This window comes from Gavialis gangeticus, unplaced genomic scaffold (assembly GCF_001723915.1).
Source record: "Gavialis gangeticus isolate Ggan-Ray unplaced genomic scaffold, GavGan_comp1, whole genome shotgun sequence".
In the NCBI taxonomy this organism is placed as follows: domain Eukaryota; kingdom Metazoa; phylum Chordata; order Crocodylia; family Gavialidae; genus Gavialis; species Gavialis gangeticus.
Window position 1 is genome coordinate 649108 of NW_017729006.1, and position 18968 is coordinate 668075.

The 18968-nt window shown below is 40.5% G+C and overlaps 1 protein-coding gene across 1 annotated transcript in view; it reads left to right on the plus strand.

Annotated features, from left to right (window-relative positions):
- The window catches only part of KAT2B (lysine acetyltransferase 2B), a 65566-nt gene that overhangs the window by 26764 nt on the left and 19834 nt on the right, over positions 1-18968 (plus strand). Inside the window, exons 6-10 of the mRNA XM_019508742.1 lie at positions 4329-4435; positions 8669-8794; positions 12335-12471; positions 15613-15821; positions 18481-18607. Of these exons, the coding sequence (XP_019364287.1) occupies positions 4329-4435; positions 8669-8794; positions 12335-12471; positions 15613-15821; positions 18481-18607 (706 nt within the window). The remainder of the gene's footprint in view (positions 1-4328; positions 4436-8668; positions 8795-12334; positions 12472-15612; positions 15822-18480; positions 18608-18968) is intronic.

Here is an 18968-nt window from a genome sequence, read left to right on the forward strand (position 1 = left end):
AGAAGGCTGAGTGGGGATCTGGTGGCCGTCTATAAACTTACCAGGGAGGACCAGCGGGGAACAGGAGTGTCCCTGTTCCCCCGAGCACTACCAGGAGTAACTAGGAATAACGGCTACAAGTTAACTTGAGAGTAGGTTCAGGCTAGATATCAGGAGGCACTACTTCACAGTCAGGGCAGCTAGGATCTGGAACCAGCTTCCAAGGGAAGTGATGCTCACTCCTACCCTGGGCATCTTCAAAAGGAGGCTAGATAATCACCTTGCCGGGGTCATTTGACCTCAGCATTCTTTCCTGCCGTGGCAGGGGGTCGGACTTGATGATCTGCTCAGGTCCCTTCCAGCCCTACCAACTATGAAACTATGGAGTTTGAACTCTGTCCAAATTTGCAAATGACACCAAATTATGGGGCAAAGTTAGCACACAGATGGGCAGGAAACAGATTCAGGTGGATCTGGACAGGTTGGAAAAGTGGGCAGATCAGAATAGGATGCAGTTTAACAAAGATAAGTGCAAAGTCCTGCATCTAGGGAGAAAGAATCACTAACACACATACAGATTGGGAGATGACTTTCTAAGTAGCACAGCGGCAGAAAGGCATCTTGGAGTCATAGTATACTCCAAGATGAACATGAGTCATCAATGTGATGAAGTGATAAGTAAAGCTAACCACACTTTATCATGCATTAGCAGGTACATCACAAACAGGTCTAAGGAGGTGATACTTCCCTTCTATGCGGCGTTCGTAAGGCCGCAGCTGGAGTACTGTATCCAGTTTTGGGTGCTGCACTTCAAGAAGGATGTGGATAACTTTGAGAAGGTCCAGAGGAGGGGTACTTGTATGGTTAGGGGCCTGTGCGTATGGCCTTACGAGAAGAGATTGAGGGACCTGTATCTCTTCACCCTCTGCAAGAGAAGGCTAAGAGGTAATCTTGTGGCTATCTACAAATTCATCAGCGATGGGGGAGGCAACAAGGAATAGGAGATGCTCTGTTTATCAGGGTGCCCCTTGGGGTAACTAGAAACAATGGCCACAAACTGACAGAGAGCAGATTTAGGTTGGACATCAGGAAGAACTTCTTCACAGTAAAGGGTTACCAGATTCTTGAATGGGCTTCCAAGGGAAGTGGTGCTCTCCCCTACCTTGGGGGTCTTTAAAAGGAGACTGGACAAGCACCTAGCTGGGGTCATCTGACCCCAGCACTCTTTCCTGTCCAGGGCAGGGGGTCAGACTCAATGATCTACTTAGGTCCGTCTGACCCTAAAAAACTATGAAATTTATGAAATGTGTATGAGCACTGTGTTACTCTAACTGGAATAACCGGTTCATAGTCATTACCTACCTTTTCATTAAATATAGTAGGACACAAAGTTAACTTTTTTGGAGTAGGAGTGGATGAATCTATTCAACAAAAGATGGACTGATTAGCGTGAAAAAGTACTGACAGTCTCCACATTCACTATGGTTGTTTCAGTATTTGAATGCTAGTAGTGGAACCTATGAAAAGTGGCTAACCATTTTTTACTGTTTGAGATGGGGAGAAGGAGGGTTATGTGTTTAGTTTCAGAATTTGCTCAGTTATTGGTCGTTAATTTCAGTCACTCTAGTAATGAATAAGGGGATGCTGTTCATCTGATTGTTTTAAAGACTGGCTAATTTGTTTGTACTTCAAAACAGTACATTATTTTTTTGAAAAGCTTTAATGGGTTGTGAGGGTAGCTGTGATCTCTTCCTAATGTTTAAACATGAAGAAAAAAGATAAAAAGAAATTTGCTATATAGGGGAAGCAATGAAACAATCTATGAAAAATACTGTCAAATATGAGTGGATAATACTAATACAGAAGAAAGATAATATAAACCTACCTTGATCAATAAGGACTATATTTTATGACTCCTTATTCACATTGTATTGTAGCTTTTACTATGCTGGAGTAAATGGAAATGCTTTTGGAGGAAACTGACACTCATTGTGGTTAAAAGGATCACAATCTCTTCCCCAAAAAAGGATGTTACAATAAATGGGTACAGGAAGCAGGTCTATAAGGGAAGAAGTTGATGTGTTTACATAATCACTTTTTCTAACTCAAACTCAGGCAGGGTTGGAAAAGTAGTTTTCAGGGACTGGAAAAGTAATTTGAAAAGCATTTCAGTTTCCTGCAGCTTCTATTATTCCCTGATGTAATAATAATAATAATAATCTGTTCCAGAGAATGTGTGACCAGTATGAGATTAGCTCTGATCCCGTTGTGCAATGTATCTTCTCCATTCTGCTGTTCGGGCTTTATTCGGGTGTCAAGCTACAGTTTAGAACACAGAGTAGTTCAGGTGTTTGAAGCAGAGCCCCAACAGTCAGTCTGCATGGGGAATAAAGTAAACTTCCACATATGAATGGCGAGCTCATGTTCTTGAAAGCAGTGTGAGAGATATTTGTAATGTGATGTTGCTCTTGTTATAACTTTATCAGTGTTAAAGGTTGCTAAATATTTCCACAGCTGAGACAAATATAACAAATATTAAAGTATAAAAACAAAGACTTGGAAGTGTTAATTTAGCAGTACGTTTTGAGATACAAATTTAAGTCTATTGAACACAATGACAAGGCCACCAAGAAGAGTGTAAGAGATCAGGGTGTATAACATGTAACCTCTATGCCCTCTTTAAACAAGGCACTTATTACTTTTTAACTTGTGATTATGCTTTCTGTCATTGCCTGAAAACAGTTAGGTGGTTGGGAAGTTTTTAGCCACTTGAAACTTTGGTACTTTGACATTAATATAAATGTGCCATGTGGAAAATACAAGGTTGGGACTTGATTCTCTCTCTAGAGCGGTTTTTACTCAAACAATCTCATTGATTTCTGTTGGACAATTTATATAAACAAGGACTACCCTAGAGAGTGAAAATAGTTTGAAAAATCCTCTAGTGCAACATATAAACCAGGAAAGGGGATTGATGCGATTGCTCTGTGTAGCATGTGGGATGTTCTGTTGTATAACAACAACATTTTCCATGACCATAACACTAAAAAAGGTAAAAGTAACTTCATTTTTTCAAAAGCATACAGAGCTAAATTTTAAAATGCCAGATAAACCCCAAGGTGCAATTGCATATGCATTTTGGTGGCATATCTAAATATATAGAAATATGTTTATAAGAGCAATTTAAGTGGCCACTGTTGCTGGGGATTTTATACCAAAGTAATTAAAAAAAATAGCTGGACATCTGTAGTTTTTAACAAGGGAAATATATAAAGAAAATCTACATGTAGCATGCTTAAATGCCAGCACCAAAAGGGCAATGATTATTCACTTCGCCATCTCATGTGTGCCCATACAGTTATAAAAATGGTTGCAACAGGTCTTGATTGCACAAAGAAAGAGTCACATTCTGTGATCCATCTTTTGATCACAGATGGTATGAATAGCAGTGAAATCCTTTTGACATCTTTCTGAGATTTTAATGGCATCCTTGTGATTGACTTCTTAAGTAAGCAGTCTTCTGCGCATATTATTGCAATTGGCTCAGTGAGAATCTGAAGTCAAACACTGGAAGCAGATGTCCAAGACAGGAGTACTGCTCCTCCGTTAACAATGCCAGACCACAAAAACCACTGAAAACTTGGAGTCTTTGCTTCTGCTTATAGGCCTTGCCTAGCTCCAAGTGACTTTTCACATGTTTGGTCCTCTAAAGGAAGCCCTTGTGAGGAGAAATGGTAGTGTCTAACGAGAAGATGCAATTTTTCCTTTTAATCTAAAATAGCTTTGGTGGGACAGTGGCAGAAGTGTGTTGACAAGCAGGAAGATTGCATAGAAAAGCGAACAAATGATAGATGCTACTGGCTGCAATAGAATATACTTTAGCATGTGTTGTGTTAGTTTTTTTGACTGACTGTCCAGCATGCATGCATAAGTAAGAAAGAATGCTTGTAAACCTGTAGAATACTAGTTTTTTCAGAATTACAAGAAAATAGTTTCTCACAGTTGCATAAAGCCAACACCTTTATGCCGGTCAAACACAGCTCTGTTATTAATGCTTTTATCCAGTTTCTAATAGCTTTTCCCAAATTAATTTTGTCTGGAATAACAAAAGAGAAATTGTAGCAGATGAAAATGTTACACCCAGTTAACATGCATAGCTTTCAGTTTTGTGTGTGCAACATGTATTTAAAAAAAAAGGCTGGACAAAATGTTTTTTGGTAGTCAACCAACTCTCCAGTTTCTTCAAACGATTTAAATACGAATTTTAATGGATCACAATGAAGGACACCCATCTCATTTTGCATAGTAATGATTGTCTCATTTAATATTGCCTTTGTTTCTGTGCTTAGGTTTCTATCCATGTTAGAAGAAGAAGTTTATAGTCAAAATTCTCCTATTTGGGATCAGGATTTCATGATGTCCTCTTCTCGAACTGGTCAGCTAGGAATCCAAACAGGTAAATGTGCATTTAGCACAGAGTCAAGGAGCACCTGTATGAAGAACACAGTATATTTACAAAATCGTTTATTAAGAAAATAGAATAAGCAAAGGGAACTGAAAATGCAGTTTTATATGGAAGATTGGACTGAAATCAGGAACTGAGTCTGTGTCTAAATATGCATAGGAATTTGGCACTGCCCAGTCTTTCTGATTCCTCAGGTAGAGGTCCTGCTCTGATGATTAAGTACTTCCAGTGGTCATCATTATGATCATGCCTTTTCAGTGAAGGATAATTGTCTTTCATGATTGCCTTATTTGTGGGTCTGAAGATAGCTGACAAGGCCAATGTGGGATCAACAGGTGCTATTGCAACTTGGACATGTGTTTCCATGCATGGTGGATGGCTCTGGATTTGTGGTTTGGTCCATGACACACTGTTTCTGCCACTCCTACTTTTCTGTTTCCTGTTATGAGGTTTTAAAGTACCAAGATCTTTTTAGCAGATTTTTCCTTCATTTGTGGTGTTCCTGGGTGATAGTCTACCATGAGTTGATGTTGCATTTTTTCAAGTTGGCCTTGAGGATGTCCATGAAATGCTTTCTCTGTCCTCCTCTTGAGTGTATGCCTGGACTGAGCTAGAAGAATAAAACTTGTTTTGGGAGCCTGGAGTCAGGCATCTGGATGATGTGGTTGGTCCAGCAAAATTGATGTTGGATTACCTCAATGCTTGTGCTGTTGCTTGCGAGAGGATGTTAATGATGCATCTGTTTTCCCACTGGATTCAAATGATCTTCCTCAGGCACTGTTGATTGTACTTCTCCAGTGACTTGGGGTGTCTCCTGTACATTGTCCGTATCTCAGCTCCATACAGTAAGGTAGGGATCACAACTACTTGATAAGCCATGAACTTGGTTTCAAATCTCATGTGTTGATCTTTGAACACCCGTTTCCTCAAGCATCTAAAGGCTGCACTTGTACGTTTGAGGTAATGTTGGATTTCTTCATCCATGTCAGCCTTCTGCAAGAGATGGCTTCTGAGGTACAGGAAATATTCAGTGTTCTCCAGTCTCACCATAAATCTAAATTACTGGAGTTGGGGACTTCTTATTAAGATGGAGGACCTTAATCTTCTGAATGTTAAGCATCAGTCCTACTTTCTTGTATGCCTCAGTAAAGGCGTTGTTGATTGCCTAAAGATCTGCTTCTGAGTGAGCACACACTACAGCATGATTAGCCTACTGGGAGGTCAGGGTAGTCTTGGTTTTGGCTTTGAGTTGGCTGAGATTATAGATTTTGTAGATTTCATAGATGTTAGGGCTGGAAGGGACCTCGAAGATCATCAAGTCCAGCTCCCTGCCCTAGGGGAAGGAGGTCAGCTAGGGTCAAAGGATCCCAGCAAGATAAGCATCCAAGCGTTACTTGAATAAGTCCAGAGTAGGTGCCTGCACCACTTTTGGAGGGAGTCTATTCTAGGCCTTGGGGGCTTGGACAGCAAAGGATATCCTCTTCATTCCAGATCCTTAAATTGAAGGCATGGAGGTGTCATGTAAGTCCCTTTTCCCCCTGTTTGAAGATTTTGGCAAGAATTCCATCTGCTCCAGATGCCTTATCATTCTTCATCTGCTTGTTGGCTTTTCCTCACCTCATCAAGGATTGGAGGGATTTTGAGATTCTTTGACTGGGTGTTGTGGGAGGGAATTGAGAACACACATCAATACCAGAATCTTGATTTGAGAAGGCCTTCTAAAGGCTCCTTCCAATGGGCGTTGATGGCTCCTCTGTTCTTGATCAGGTCTCTTCCATCTTTAGGTCTCAAAGGGGTTGGTCCCTGAGTGCTCTTGATGGTTTTGGCAACACTAAAGAAACTGTGCATATCATGGATGTCAGCAACATGTTGAATCCTTCACCTTGTCTTTCCACCATCTGTTCTGTATATCACAAGTCCTCTTTTGGACCTCTGTCTTGGCTTGTTGGAGATTCAGTTTCTTTTATTTGGAGTTGGTGTCATTCTACCAAACACAAAAGGCCTTTTGCTTATGGTCGATCAACTCTTCGATCTTCCGGTCATTCTCATCAAATCAGTCTTGGTGTTTTCTGGCAGAGAATCCAAGTGTCTCTTCACAGGTGCTGATGATGGTGGACTTGAAGGCACCCCAAACACTGCCGACATTCTCCCATAGTTGATTAGAATTTGCCAATTTTTCATTGAGGTGCTGATGGAAGAGGTCTCGCTTGATTGGGCCCTTGAGCCCTTCGATGTTGACCTTCTGTCAGCATTGCTTCTGCTGCAGCTATCATTTGGGAGCCAGTTTGAGTGACATGACTGTGTGGATGAGTGAGTAATTGGTCCAGCAATTGGTAATTGGTCCAGCTTCTAGCATAGCTCAAGTGTTGGAGACATTTTTGTGATCTGGGGCACGAATTATGATGTAATCAATCAAGTGCCAATGCTTAGATCACAGGTGTTAAAATGATGTCTTGTACGTGGTTTTCTGGTAGACCACAGTGTTGGTAATGGTGAGTCTATTCCACACCTTTGGTCAAGAGGAGGATGCTGTTGGGATTAACCTGTTACATTCCTTCCTTGCTGATGGTTCTGTTCCAGAGGCTTGAGTCTCTTCCAACTCAGGCATTGAAATTGCTGAGCAGAATAAGCCTGTCTCCCTCTGGAATATCAGAAAGGACTTGGTCAAGGTTGGCATAGAATTCCTCTTTTTTTTTATCATTGGCATCAATAGTCAGGGCATAAGTGCTGATGACAGTGGCATATTGGCTCCCTGCCAGTTTGGGGTGGAAAGTCATAAAACGCTCATTGATTCTGATAGGGAACTCTTTGAGTTGGTTTATGAGTTCATTCTTAATGGCAAAGCCAGCTTCATGAAGTTCATGTTCTCCTTCCAGAAGAAGGTATAATGACCTCCTTGTTCTTTGAGCTGCCCATCTCCCACTTGTTGGGTCTCAGAGCAGTGATGTTAGTGTTGTGTTGCTGGCGTTCTCGAGCCATGATTGCAATGTGGCATTCTTGGTGTTCACTATTAGGATTGGCCATGAGGATCTTAGTGTTCTAGGTCCCAAAACTGATTGTGTGTCTTCATTGATATTGACCACGGTAAATATGATCCCACTGGATATGGTTATTCAGTCAGGAAAAGGTAAGCAAACTATGTTTAGGGCACCTTTTTTATCCCCCTCCCCATGTGGGGTGAGTAGAATGGATCCTTAACAGGGCTGCTCAGTCGCAGTTATAGCTGTTGAATCACGCTTCTGCCTAATCCAAGTGCTAGATGACCTTGTAACTGCCTCCTTTGTGCCAGACTAGGAGCTTCTAGGCCTCTCAGTTCTGCTCCCATTGTTACTAGCTGGTTGCCAAAGGGCTTGAAAAATGTACTAAAGCTGTTTTCATGGAAGCCACCTATGTGTGATTTCTTTTTTCATGGAAAAGATACTGCACATCAGCTTCTACACAATTCTTGACAGAATGGGACCTTGATCCAATGGTAGGGATGCTAAAACAATTAGAGATCTCATTCCACTGCAGCCTTCATCTGCCTTCACAGCTGTTGAGATTCTGACATCATCCTCCGCTTGCTCTGCCATTGAGGAATTGTCTAGCCCCCAATCATGGGTCTACAGGCTTATAGTGGTGACCTGTACTCGCCATGTCACAGCACTGTCAGAGGACATATGTGACTTTCAGGAGGGAGAGCGTTACCATCTGCTGTCCCCGTCACATCTTCGTGGTGCTGCTGTTGCTTGGTCTGCAACTGCTTATTCGTCAGTTACCCCTGCTTATTTCACAGCTAACCCTCCCGGAGGGTCATTCCACTGTCTGCCACCTGTGGAAGCACTGGGTAGTAGCACAACTCTGCCACCAGATTTCCAGTGGTATGTCTTCATAGAGAAGTCTGGCAGCATCTTGCCTCAAAATATTTGTTGTCTTCTCTTAGTAACATGCATTCCTTTATTTGCCGTGTTCTTGTATAGATTTCATAAGCATTGCCTCATGTCTAGTTGCACTTTCTGCCCCTTGCCTACTGTTCATCGGTTCAGTTCTATGCCTGATTTTCCCCAATGAGAGATTTCCAGAAGTCTATTCTAATATTCTGTTTTATTCTACTTTTAATATGGAGTGCTGCTGAAAGCATGTTGGATATTCATTTACAGTGAAGTTAATGATTGCTTAATCTTTCAGTTAATGGTAAAGTAAATTCTAATATCTCAAATGGTATTTTTTTTACTGTCATTGCAGTGATCAATCCTCCTCCTGTGGCAAGGTCTATTTCGTACAGTGCAAGTCCTTCATCTCTAGAACAACCCAACAGTGGAAGTATGAGTCCTGCTTGTAAGGTTTCTTCTGGTCTTGACCAAAACCTAGGTAATTTAGAAAGAAAGCTGATCTTGTTTAATTATTTTATCATTCTTTTATGTTGTGTCAAACTACTGTATTTACTCAACTAGAAGATGGCCATGGTTATAAGATGACCCCCAATAATTAGATTACATATATAGAAAGTTTATAAACTAGTTATGATTTTCCAGGTATAAAATTGAATTATTGGAGGTTTGCCTTGAATTTATCCTTTTCCTCCTGCAATAGCAGGGAAAATAAATCTGAGAGGGTCAGGAAGCCCTTTGTTCTTTACTTCCTCCAACTTTTTCCCCTGGATGCTCCTTTCCCCTCTCATTACTGTCAGACTCTGCTTTCCCTTAGCACATGGAAGTGAGGAACAAATTTGAAAACAATAACCTTGAAACTAAACATGGCTGTAGCAATTTGCATATAGCATTCATAGACTTAGTTTATCCAGGATTGATCATGTCATAGGCTCTGAGTACAGGGGGCCTGAGGGCCCTGGCTCCCCTTGGGAAGAGGGTAGTGTAACCACCCTAAATGCACAGGACAGTCCCAAAATGGGAACATCAAGTCCTGGTCCTGGGCTTCATGACTTCAGGACTGCAATTGTTCTGATTCCCAGTATAGTGCAAGAATCTGGGTTTTCCATTCACTGTGGAAAAATGTGGGAAATGGCGGTTTTCCCCATGAAGGCTGGCAGAATTCCAGCCTGCAAGGGGCTGCAGGGAATGGGACACAACGGGGCACCACGTGCACATGTGCACAGGCATACATGCACATGGCTAGGATACAGCCCCAGGCAGTGGTGGAGAGCAGCTCCCCCAGCTGCCTGCCAGTAAGCCTATGGGGGCACAGATTGAGGGCCCCCACAGTGTGGGAGGGTGTGGGGCAGGGGCTGAGCCTGGGGGTGCTGCCCAGCCAGGGCTGTGCGTGGGGCCCAGGGCCAGGGTGGGAAGTGGGACAGAGCCATGGGTGGCATGTCCAGGGGGCAGAGGGGTGGCTGCCTTCTAGTATGTGCACTCCCAGGGAGGGGAAAATGGGGGGGGAAGGGGGGGCAGGCAGGTGCCTCCAAAATTTGTGCGTGGGGTGGGGGCAGATGCAGGCTGGTTACTGAGGCCTTGGGGCTCCCCATCCTGCTGCCCTCCCCCTGGGAGTTCTGCATCAGCCACGCCAACATGGCAAGGCACCCCCTGCCCACCCAGGTGTAGTGGGTATGACTGTGGAGTTGTCCCCTGCTGATGCTGTGTGGGCAGGGGGCACCTTGCCATGGTACTGTGATCAGCATAGGGCTCCCAGCAGGAGGGCAGCAGAGTGGGAAGCCCTGAGCCTGCAGCGGCCAGCCTGCATCTGCCCCCTCTCTCCCATAGACTCTGCTTGGCTCTGCTCCAGCCATGCTGCTGGGTGGGGGGAAGGGGCATCATCCTAGGCCCAGCACCTTTGATGCATGTAACCTTTTCTTTTTTTTTTGTTAACTGATGCAAGTTTTAGCAGAAATGTTTCATAAACACACTTTGGAGCAACACTTTGGTGCCTACTTATATCTAAATATTACTGTATGGGATGCAGTGTTACCATAATGTGCCCAGGACAGCATTATTATAGATTTGCGGTATTGATAGTTCAAGACCATGATAATACAAGTTTCTGAAGTGGATATTGCAATGCAAAGAGAGGCAATGTTGTTTCATTTCAGTGTCAGTTTATAGAGATAATATAATGCAAAATCATGTCTGTTCCTATTAATGCTGACATTCCACCATAAATGCAATGTTGCAATGATAGTGTTTTCACATGATAACTTACTTGCTAGGAGTATAGTTGATATAAATGACATGTCTTTCTATTCCTAGAGTATTTTTTTTAAAGGAAACGGTACATAAGCATAAGATCTGATGCTGCTGGAGTGTGAGCTAACTAAAGCAGGGACACAGTGTGAGTTGATGATTTGTAACCTAGTCTCATTGTGTTTTGCCACACAAAATACAATCAGTTACAGTGGGAGAAGATAAAGTGCAGATAAAGCTGTATAAGTATTTCTGAAATTGACATTGTTGGTATTTATTGTTTCAAGGCCTTTCATGTTAAAACAGTTAAACATCTTTGATTTATGGTTTTACTGTTAAGGTACCCAAACTGCAAATTCAAGCCAAACCCTGTTCCTTTGGTTTCTTTCTATCCCTTATTGCCATCAGTAACAATTGCAACTTAAGTGCTAGATTTGTTGATGTATGAGTCAGAACAGACTACGTCTCTATCTTCTACAATTGTATTGTTTGTTTGTTGCTGGCAGGAATAAAATTAATTTTTTTCAATAAAGCCATGCATTGAGTGGAAATGTTGAGTTGAATAAGGTTCTGTTTTTTGTCACTTCTCCTATACTAAAACCGCCCTTGAGTTAGCACTGGAAAGATAACATGTTTTATCAGTAGGGGATAAGTATGTAGAGAGAGGGAACTGTTTTCATTACCATATGTGCAACGTTATTACACTTTGTTTGCAAAGTGGCCTCCTTGAATATCATTGTTCTTCAGTTTGAGACTGAGGAGAGAATCCTGTGTGTTGGATTCTCACATTAACATACAAACTAAGTTAAGGAGACTTAATCAAGGGAAGGGCTTAATGAAAATTTCATTATTTTAATTTATTGACATGTCTATTTTATACTTCTGGCATTATTCATCCTTTTTAGAAATGTCTTTATTTGTCATTTTTATCTGATATTTTTCTGCTTCCTTTACAATTTATTTATGTTTTATTTTGTTCCATCTTCAAATTCTAGGATTTTTGAGTACCATAGAATTGACACTGGAAATTCTTTTCTACCCAGTCCCACAATCTAGGTTTTTCTGTCTTGTGGGAAGAAGCAGCATGGAACCCTAAAATCTTATACCTTATAACTCCTTCTTATAGTTTATAACTCCCCTTTGGTCAATACATTACTTGGACCATTGTATGAACAAAATGGCTATTTCTCTATATACAGTATTTTTACCCCAAATATTCAGCTTTTAATAAATGAATGCTTCTAGCTTCTTTGTAGTTCATGGATACATATACTGCCTAGTGCTTTTGCCATTCCTTCATCTGTTCTTTCCTCAGCTGGAAGAAAAAGAATTGAACCACACATGCACCTCTTCAAGATTACCCCATATGAGACAACACTGTACATTTTTATTGCCAATTCAATGGTAGCTAAATTGTAATTTAAACACATAATACTAGGTTGCTTTGCAAGAACTGTTGTGATTTTCTAGGGCTTTGAGTAACTAATAGATTCTTTCCAGACATAACAACAAAGGATTGATCATACGTCAGGGCCTTGAGTTGCAAAATTGACTTCTTGTGTTGCTGAAAGAGGATTTCAAATCTTAGTTTATTTACAGAAAACAGTTAAACTAGGAAAGCAATTAACTTCCTGCTTGTACTTGTGAAAGCTTAATCTGATCCAGTGAAATGTTTAATAGACTAATTTGTTATGAAGGGAATGGAGAATCTGTCTGTGACAACTTGTTTGGCTTGCACACAAGCATTTCTTTTTGTTTGTTTGGTTTGATTTTGAAGGGGAGAAGAGAAAGAATGCTGAGCTTTATTCTCTGGAGGATTCCAAAAGGCCAAGAGTTGTAGGAGATATTCCTATTGAATTGATCAATGAGGTGATGTCAACAATTACAGATCCGGGTGCAATGCTGGGGCCAGAGGTGAGAGATTTAGAATTTACAAAGTTTGATGGTCCATGTTTGAAATGACTAAAACACAAATTGGATGAGATAAAGTATTGAAACATACAGTCCATTATATTTGTCATGTTGTCTATATTTCTCTTGTTGATTATATGCAGTATTTTCACCCCAAATGTGTAAGAAAATATTGATGAAATGCATCATTTGACACAATAAAAATAGTCAGCAAAAATATGTTTTCTGAGAAATAGTGAATTAAAAAAGCAATTCAGCATCGGTGGTATTTCAGATTTTTGAAGCATTTCTTTACTGCATCTTCTACAGAGTATTTCTATTATAGAACACTAATTTATAATGCTTGATTGTTAAAAGCAAATGAGCTCATACTTTTTCTAAGACCTGGATGAGATTAGTAGAAGCCTTGCACCTCTTTTTTGCTTCGTCTGTTTTTTTGTTAGAATTTCACCAAGCACACCTTCCACGTTAACCAGTATAAAATAACATTGGACATATATATTTTTAGAAATGCAGGACTGGAAGGGGTCTCTTGGTCATTGAGTTCAGTCCCCTGCATTTATGGGCCATCATTTACCTAAGAAATGCTCAAAATTGCCATTTTAGACGCTCATATAAATACAAAGCACAAAACCAGAAACACCAAGGTTACTCTATAATATGCTGTAAGTAAAAGTAAAAGAAATGAGGGCACTGCCAATGTAACTGCAGTCACAGGGAAGTAGTTGGTTAATACGTATTCAGAATCTTGTAAGAAAAAGACTGTCCGTCACATTACATAGGAAGGAAAAACTCCCTATAGTCCATGCCATTCTGATGTAAGAGAGAAACTGCTTCTTTACCTTACATTTGGTGATTGGTATGATCCTAAGTGGAAGATGAACCTCTGGGTTTTCTTGGTAGGAGCACAGGCGTATTTAAACCTACCCAGGCCTAACTGTGGCTAACATCCCAATGCTTCAAATGGGGAAAAAAACGAACAGAAACCCTCAGCCCCCTAGAAGCCAGTAGTATTCCAGAAGGGAAAAAAATCCTTCCTAGTCCCTGTTTGGCCAGCAAAAGCCCTGAAACATAGGATTATCATACGCCTTGCATGTTATAAGAGCTTCCTCTATACCCCAACATGAGTATTGCAAATACAGGATTCCACACATCATGTACACTGAGTGTTGAGTTGTAACTCCCTGTCCTATCAGACCATTCCTTCCATAAACTCATCAAGATCAATCTTAAAGTGAATTCAGGTTCTTTTCCTTGACTATTTGGCTTGGAGGACTATTCCAAAACTACTCCTCTGCTACTTAAAATTCTTCTAATTTCGAATCTAAATTTATCCATAGCTACTTCATAGCCATTGATATTGTGGCAGTGTTGTTTCTTAGCTGAAAAATCTCTTTCCTTCCCTAATATTTATTTATGGATTATACTTGTAAAGGGTGACCATATCACCTTTTAGTCTGCAATTTGTTTAGCTAAGTCGAGCTCCTTTAATCTTCTTTCATAAAAAAGAGTTGCCATTCCTTTGACCTTCTTACTGACCCTTCTTTGAATCCATTCCTATTTCAGTTAGTCTTTTTTGAATATTGATGACCAGAACCGCACGTTATTCTAAATGGGATTTTACCAGTGCCTTGTAAAATCATAGCAGTATCTCCTTGTTTCTACTAAATATACCATCCCTGCAAAAGTCAGATAATTCACATTTTTTTAAACATGTTTTAAGACAACTCCTTATCTGACTCATAAATGTAGTGCTGTCCTCTCCAGTTTGACCTCTGAGGTACAAAGCTTTGCTTAAATCTAGATAAATTACATTCACTGAATTATTCTTATCCAGAAAATCTGTTACCTTGTCATAGATGAGTATTAAAGATATTGATTTAGAGGGATAATAGTTTAGGATAATTTAGAAGGATATTAAGTTAGTCCTACCTAAACTGTATAATCTGTGGTTATGTGTACTGCAAATGTTGTGGTAAGCAGGAAGGACAGATTGGCAGGGACTGGGTGCCTGATAGACAAACTTTACTTTGGAAAGAAAATAATATGTGAAAATGAGCCTTATCCAGTGCAAAATAAGCATTGCTTTAGGAACCAATACACTTGGTGATAGTTTTGTGTCAGCAGCATGTTTATTCCAAAGTGAGATTTTTTTTCCAGCTAGTATTTTTTTTCCCTATACTGTAGTAGAGGAAGTTATAGTAGAGTTAACTACTGTGGTAGTCAACTAGCTGTGTCAGAATTGTATGGTCTTTCTGTGTACATAAGCAAAAATGTTTTGGCATGGTAAGAATGTATTAATAGAAGTTAAACAAATTGGCTGATTATTTTTCATTTGGAAATGTTGCACATTACTAATTGCAAATAGTAAAATACATAGAAAAGAAAGCATTCTGATTTTCAAGTTTTTAAGATAGTTGTTTCTGCAGTGGAGAGCAGTAATAAAATTAAAACTATGGTTGTGCCTTCTGTTCCTTACTCAAGAGGTATGACCATATAGGAAGGCATATCCAAGTTTGCTTAACATAGCTAGCTTGAGTACCTGGTGAAGATATGGAAACATGAGTTTCAGCCCAGTGAGTAAGTAACCAGGGAACCTCAGCAAGCCTTTATGGTCCAAGCCACCACATTTTCACTTTTGTGGCTCAACCTACCTAGATACAGTCATACCTTCAATAAAAATGTAAACATAGCCTGTGTCACATGTGTGGCATATGACAGAACAAGGAGCAGTGGTCTCAAGTTGCAGCAAGGGAAGTTTAGATTGGATAGTAGGAAAAACTGTCTTACTAGGAGGGCAGTGAAGCACTAGAATGGGTTACCTAGAGAGGTGCTGGAATCTCCATCCTTCAGGGATTTAAGGCCCGGCTCAACAAAGCCCTGGCTGGAATGATCTAGTTGGGGGTGGTCCTGCTCTGACAGGCGGTTGGACTAGATGTCCTTAATTTCTAACCCCAATTTTCTATAATTCTATTTACTTGAGAGTGTCCCTTCATCTTCAAAATACATGGGCAATTCTGTCTGTTTTTTGTAAAAGGAAGACTTAAGATGATTTTTGGTTGTTCTGCTTATGGATGTGAAATTAGAAGACCAGTTTTATAAATTCTGCAAAATATGTTCTTTTTCCTCTTTTGCATGAGTCAGACTAACTTTCTGTCGGCGCACTCAGCCCGGGATGAAGCAGCGAGACTGGAGGAGCGCAGGGGAGTTATTGAATTTCATGTAGTTGGAAATTCCCTGAATCAGAAACCAAACAAAAAGATTATGATGTGGCTAGTTGGCTTACAGAATGTATTTTCCCATCAGCTACCTAGAATGCCAAAGGAATATATCACACGCCTGGTCTTTGATCCGTGAGTACCTTCACTTTTGATGTTCAAGTTAAATATGTTCAATAGAAACACAGCAAGGGCCTGATGCTGGTAGAGAGGAGCTAACAAGAAGTGGGCCAGTTGATGCTATGTGAAGGAGGCAACATCTTTGCACAATACTACCACACTCCAATATTCTGAGGTCCCCTGCATACACTCTAAATGGGGCTAGTTAGAGTGGAATGTCCTGGGGAGCTGTACACACGACATGCTTCCCTAAAATCAGCGCTGAAAATCAGTAAATGATTACAGCAACTACTGCAGCTTGGATCTATACTAACTCTCAGCCTGCTTCTTCCTTTCTCTGTGGATATACTAGCAACCCACAGCTGGAGTGAGGGGAGCCAACTGGCAACACAGTAGAAGATCTGACCATGCAGCCCTGGGGAAGGGAGCTGCCTAGACAGACAGGTTCTGGTTATTCAGTTCTGAGCTCTCCAGGCATATAGTAAACAGGTTCCTGTGCCTCGGAGAGAAAGTTTCTAGGGTTTACAAAGGTGAATGATATTTAAATCCATAAATGTTATAATCAGTCCAGAACTTCAAACAAAAAATCATTCCTTTTACTTTACAATGTATCTCTTAGAATATGTTTTGGATTATAGTGCAGCACTTCAAGTAAGTTCAAGTGTCAGAATTTAAGGACTCCTTCAAACTAAATGTGTTTCAGCCATTATTTATTGGCTACATACACCCATTTAGATAATCTGGGAGAATTCTCCAAGGTATGTTCTCCTGGTAGAGACACTTACCCAGAGCTGCATGCACAGACATTCGAATGCTGAGGCCCTGAAGAGTGGAGAGCTTGCAGTGCTGACATTGTGCAGCCGGTGGGGGGCCAAGGGGAGGGGCTGCGCATACATCTCAGCATGCTCTACAGGTTGCTTTAGTCTGCCTGGTGACAGATGGCAGCAGTGTATAGGGCAGCACTGATCGACTGACCTAGACTGTCCATGGTCAACCTGTGTTTCCTTGCAGCTCAATGTGGGAATTGTGAAGGGGAGTGTTCTGGAGCAGCAGTGTCCAGCGAGTGACACACTGGGCATGTCTACATGAGATGCTGTGGTGTAGTAGCAATGAGTTACTGCACAGTAGCTTGTTGCTACTGTGCAGTAGCATTGGGGAAAAAAATGTGCAGTGATGGTACTGCACAGTTGCAACAGCATAAGTACTTGCATAAGTACTAAATGACTATGCAGTAACAACTGTGTAGTCTGCTGCACATGTAGATGTGGCCACTGTGTCCCTAAATGCTGGGGCGGAGGGTAATGCTGGAGGACTATATTCCTCTTCCGAGAGAAGCCACAGTTTGTACAGATATTTGCTCTCCCAGGAGACACTGTCCTTGGAATAATTTAACCTTGATTGTTCCCAAGTTACTTTCCCCTGGAGTAACCATTTTTACTTTGGAGAAAAAGAACCTGAATATCTGTATATATGTGTTTTTTCCTGCATGAGCAGTGACTCTCACAGGAAAAACTGAGTGTCTGTAAGAGGCTGTTATGTAGTGTTATCTAATTACCTAAGTGCTCCCCCTCATTGAATTTTGATGATGAACTGCTTAAGCATTGCAAATATAAGAAAACAAAACTAAAAGCACAAACAAACAAAGTGAAATGCTGATCTGAAAGGTACTGACCAATATAATACAAGCAGCAAGTGGTAACATGCTTGCTTTCACTTTCACACAGATAAAATGAGCATCAAAATAACTACAAGGAGAACAGATAAAAACAAGTGATAAGTGATTGGCTTGGATTAAAATATATGTGTATATTAACCTCCAGGGAAGGAAGCTTTTTAAAAACTTCCTGGGCTGCAGTGACAGATAAAATGAGGCTGTTTTACTGAGTAACTTTAGGAAGGAGTTCATTTGATGAACACATTGTGCTGTGTTTGCTTTATTATTTAAAGCAGAAGTTGAGCATTACAAATAAGTTAGTATATTACTTTCCAAACTTACTGAATGAATATAGATATCAGAAAGTTCTTAGAAACCTATAAGAAGTCATCATTGTTATAAGGAAAATATTTGGTCAGCAGCACAAACTATTGGCTAGCTAAATAAATAGAAGTGATACAAATTGTTTGTATTGAAATTTACCGTAAAATTCTTGAACCTTGTCAATAGAGGTTGAAAAATATAACCTAGTGTGTATCTTCCAGCTCCAGATATAAACGAGGCTGAAACTGATGTATCCTGGTTTTCAGATATTATTAAGAATCGGTGATTAGAAATGCATAATTTCCTGGTCATCTGTTAGAAACTGATCGTTTAAGCTGTGCAGATTTCATGCAGGAAACCAGGCATCTGATAGTACAGCCCAAGTGTCCTGCAGCTCCATTAATTTCTAATTGATAAGAAAAACAGACCATTAATAACAGAATCAGTGAAGGCAATGAAATTCTTACTTGTATTACCTTAATGCTTAGGAAGCCTCATTGTGCTAGTGAACTGCAAAGACAAAGCTTGATACATTTTACATTAAGTGTAGAGCATGATGTTAAGATTATAACTGTTCAGTAGATTTAGCAAAGGCATTCATGGTTGCCTTGGGGCTACAAAAAAAATGACATTTTTAAAAAGAGGGCAACTGTGATATGTACATGAACTAAAGCTATCATTATTTTATACATTCAGAAAACACAAGACACTTGCATTAATAAAAGATGGCCGTGTGATTGGTGGTATCTGTTTCCGGATGTTCCCATCTCAAGGATTTACAGAGATTGTTTTCTGTGCTGTGACTTCTAATGAACAAGTCAAGGTAAAGAGAACGTTAGAAGTGTATTACAGGCATCTCAGTAAACCCGAGTTCTGAGGAGTCTCAACTTGCAAATGGATTATAGCTACAGTTTAGAAACTGCTGTCTCTTCTAATTTCCACTTTCTGTACAGGAATATTCAACAATATATTTAACAAATCAGTCTACTACGTAAAAATAATTTAGATGCATTGCCTGAGGATCTTCACCTTACTAATTAAAAACTTCATCAATAAATATTCTATTGCAGGGGTGGGCAAAATGGCCAATCTGGATGTACCGGGGCTCCATTTCCCAGCAGCCCCTGCCGCTGGGTCAGTCTCCATGGAGACCTCAGCCGCATCTGTGCAGGAAAGCTCAGGCT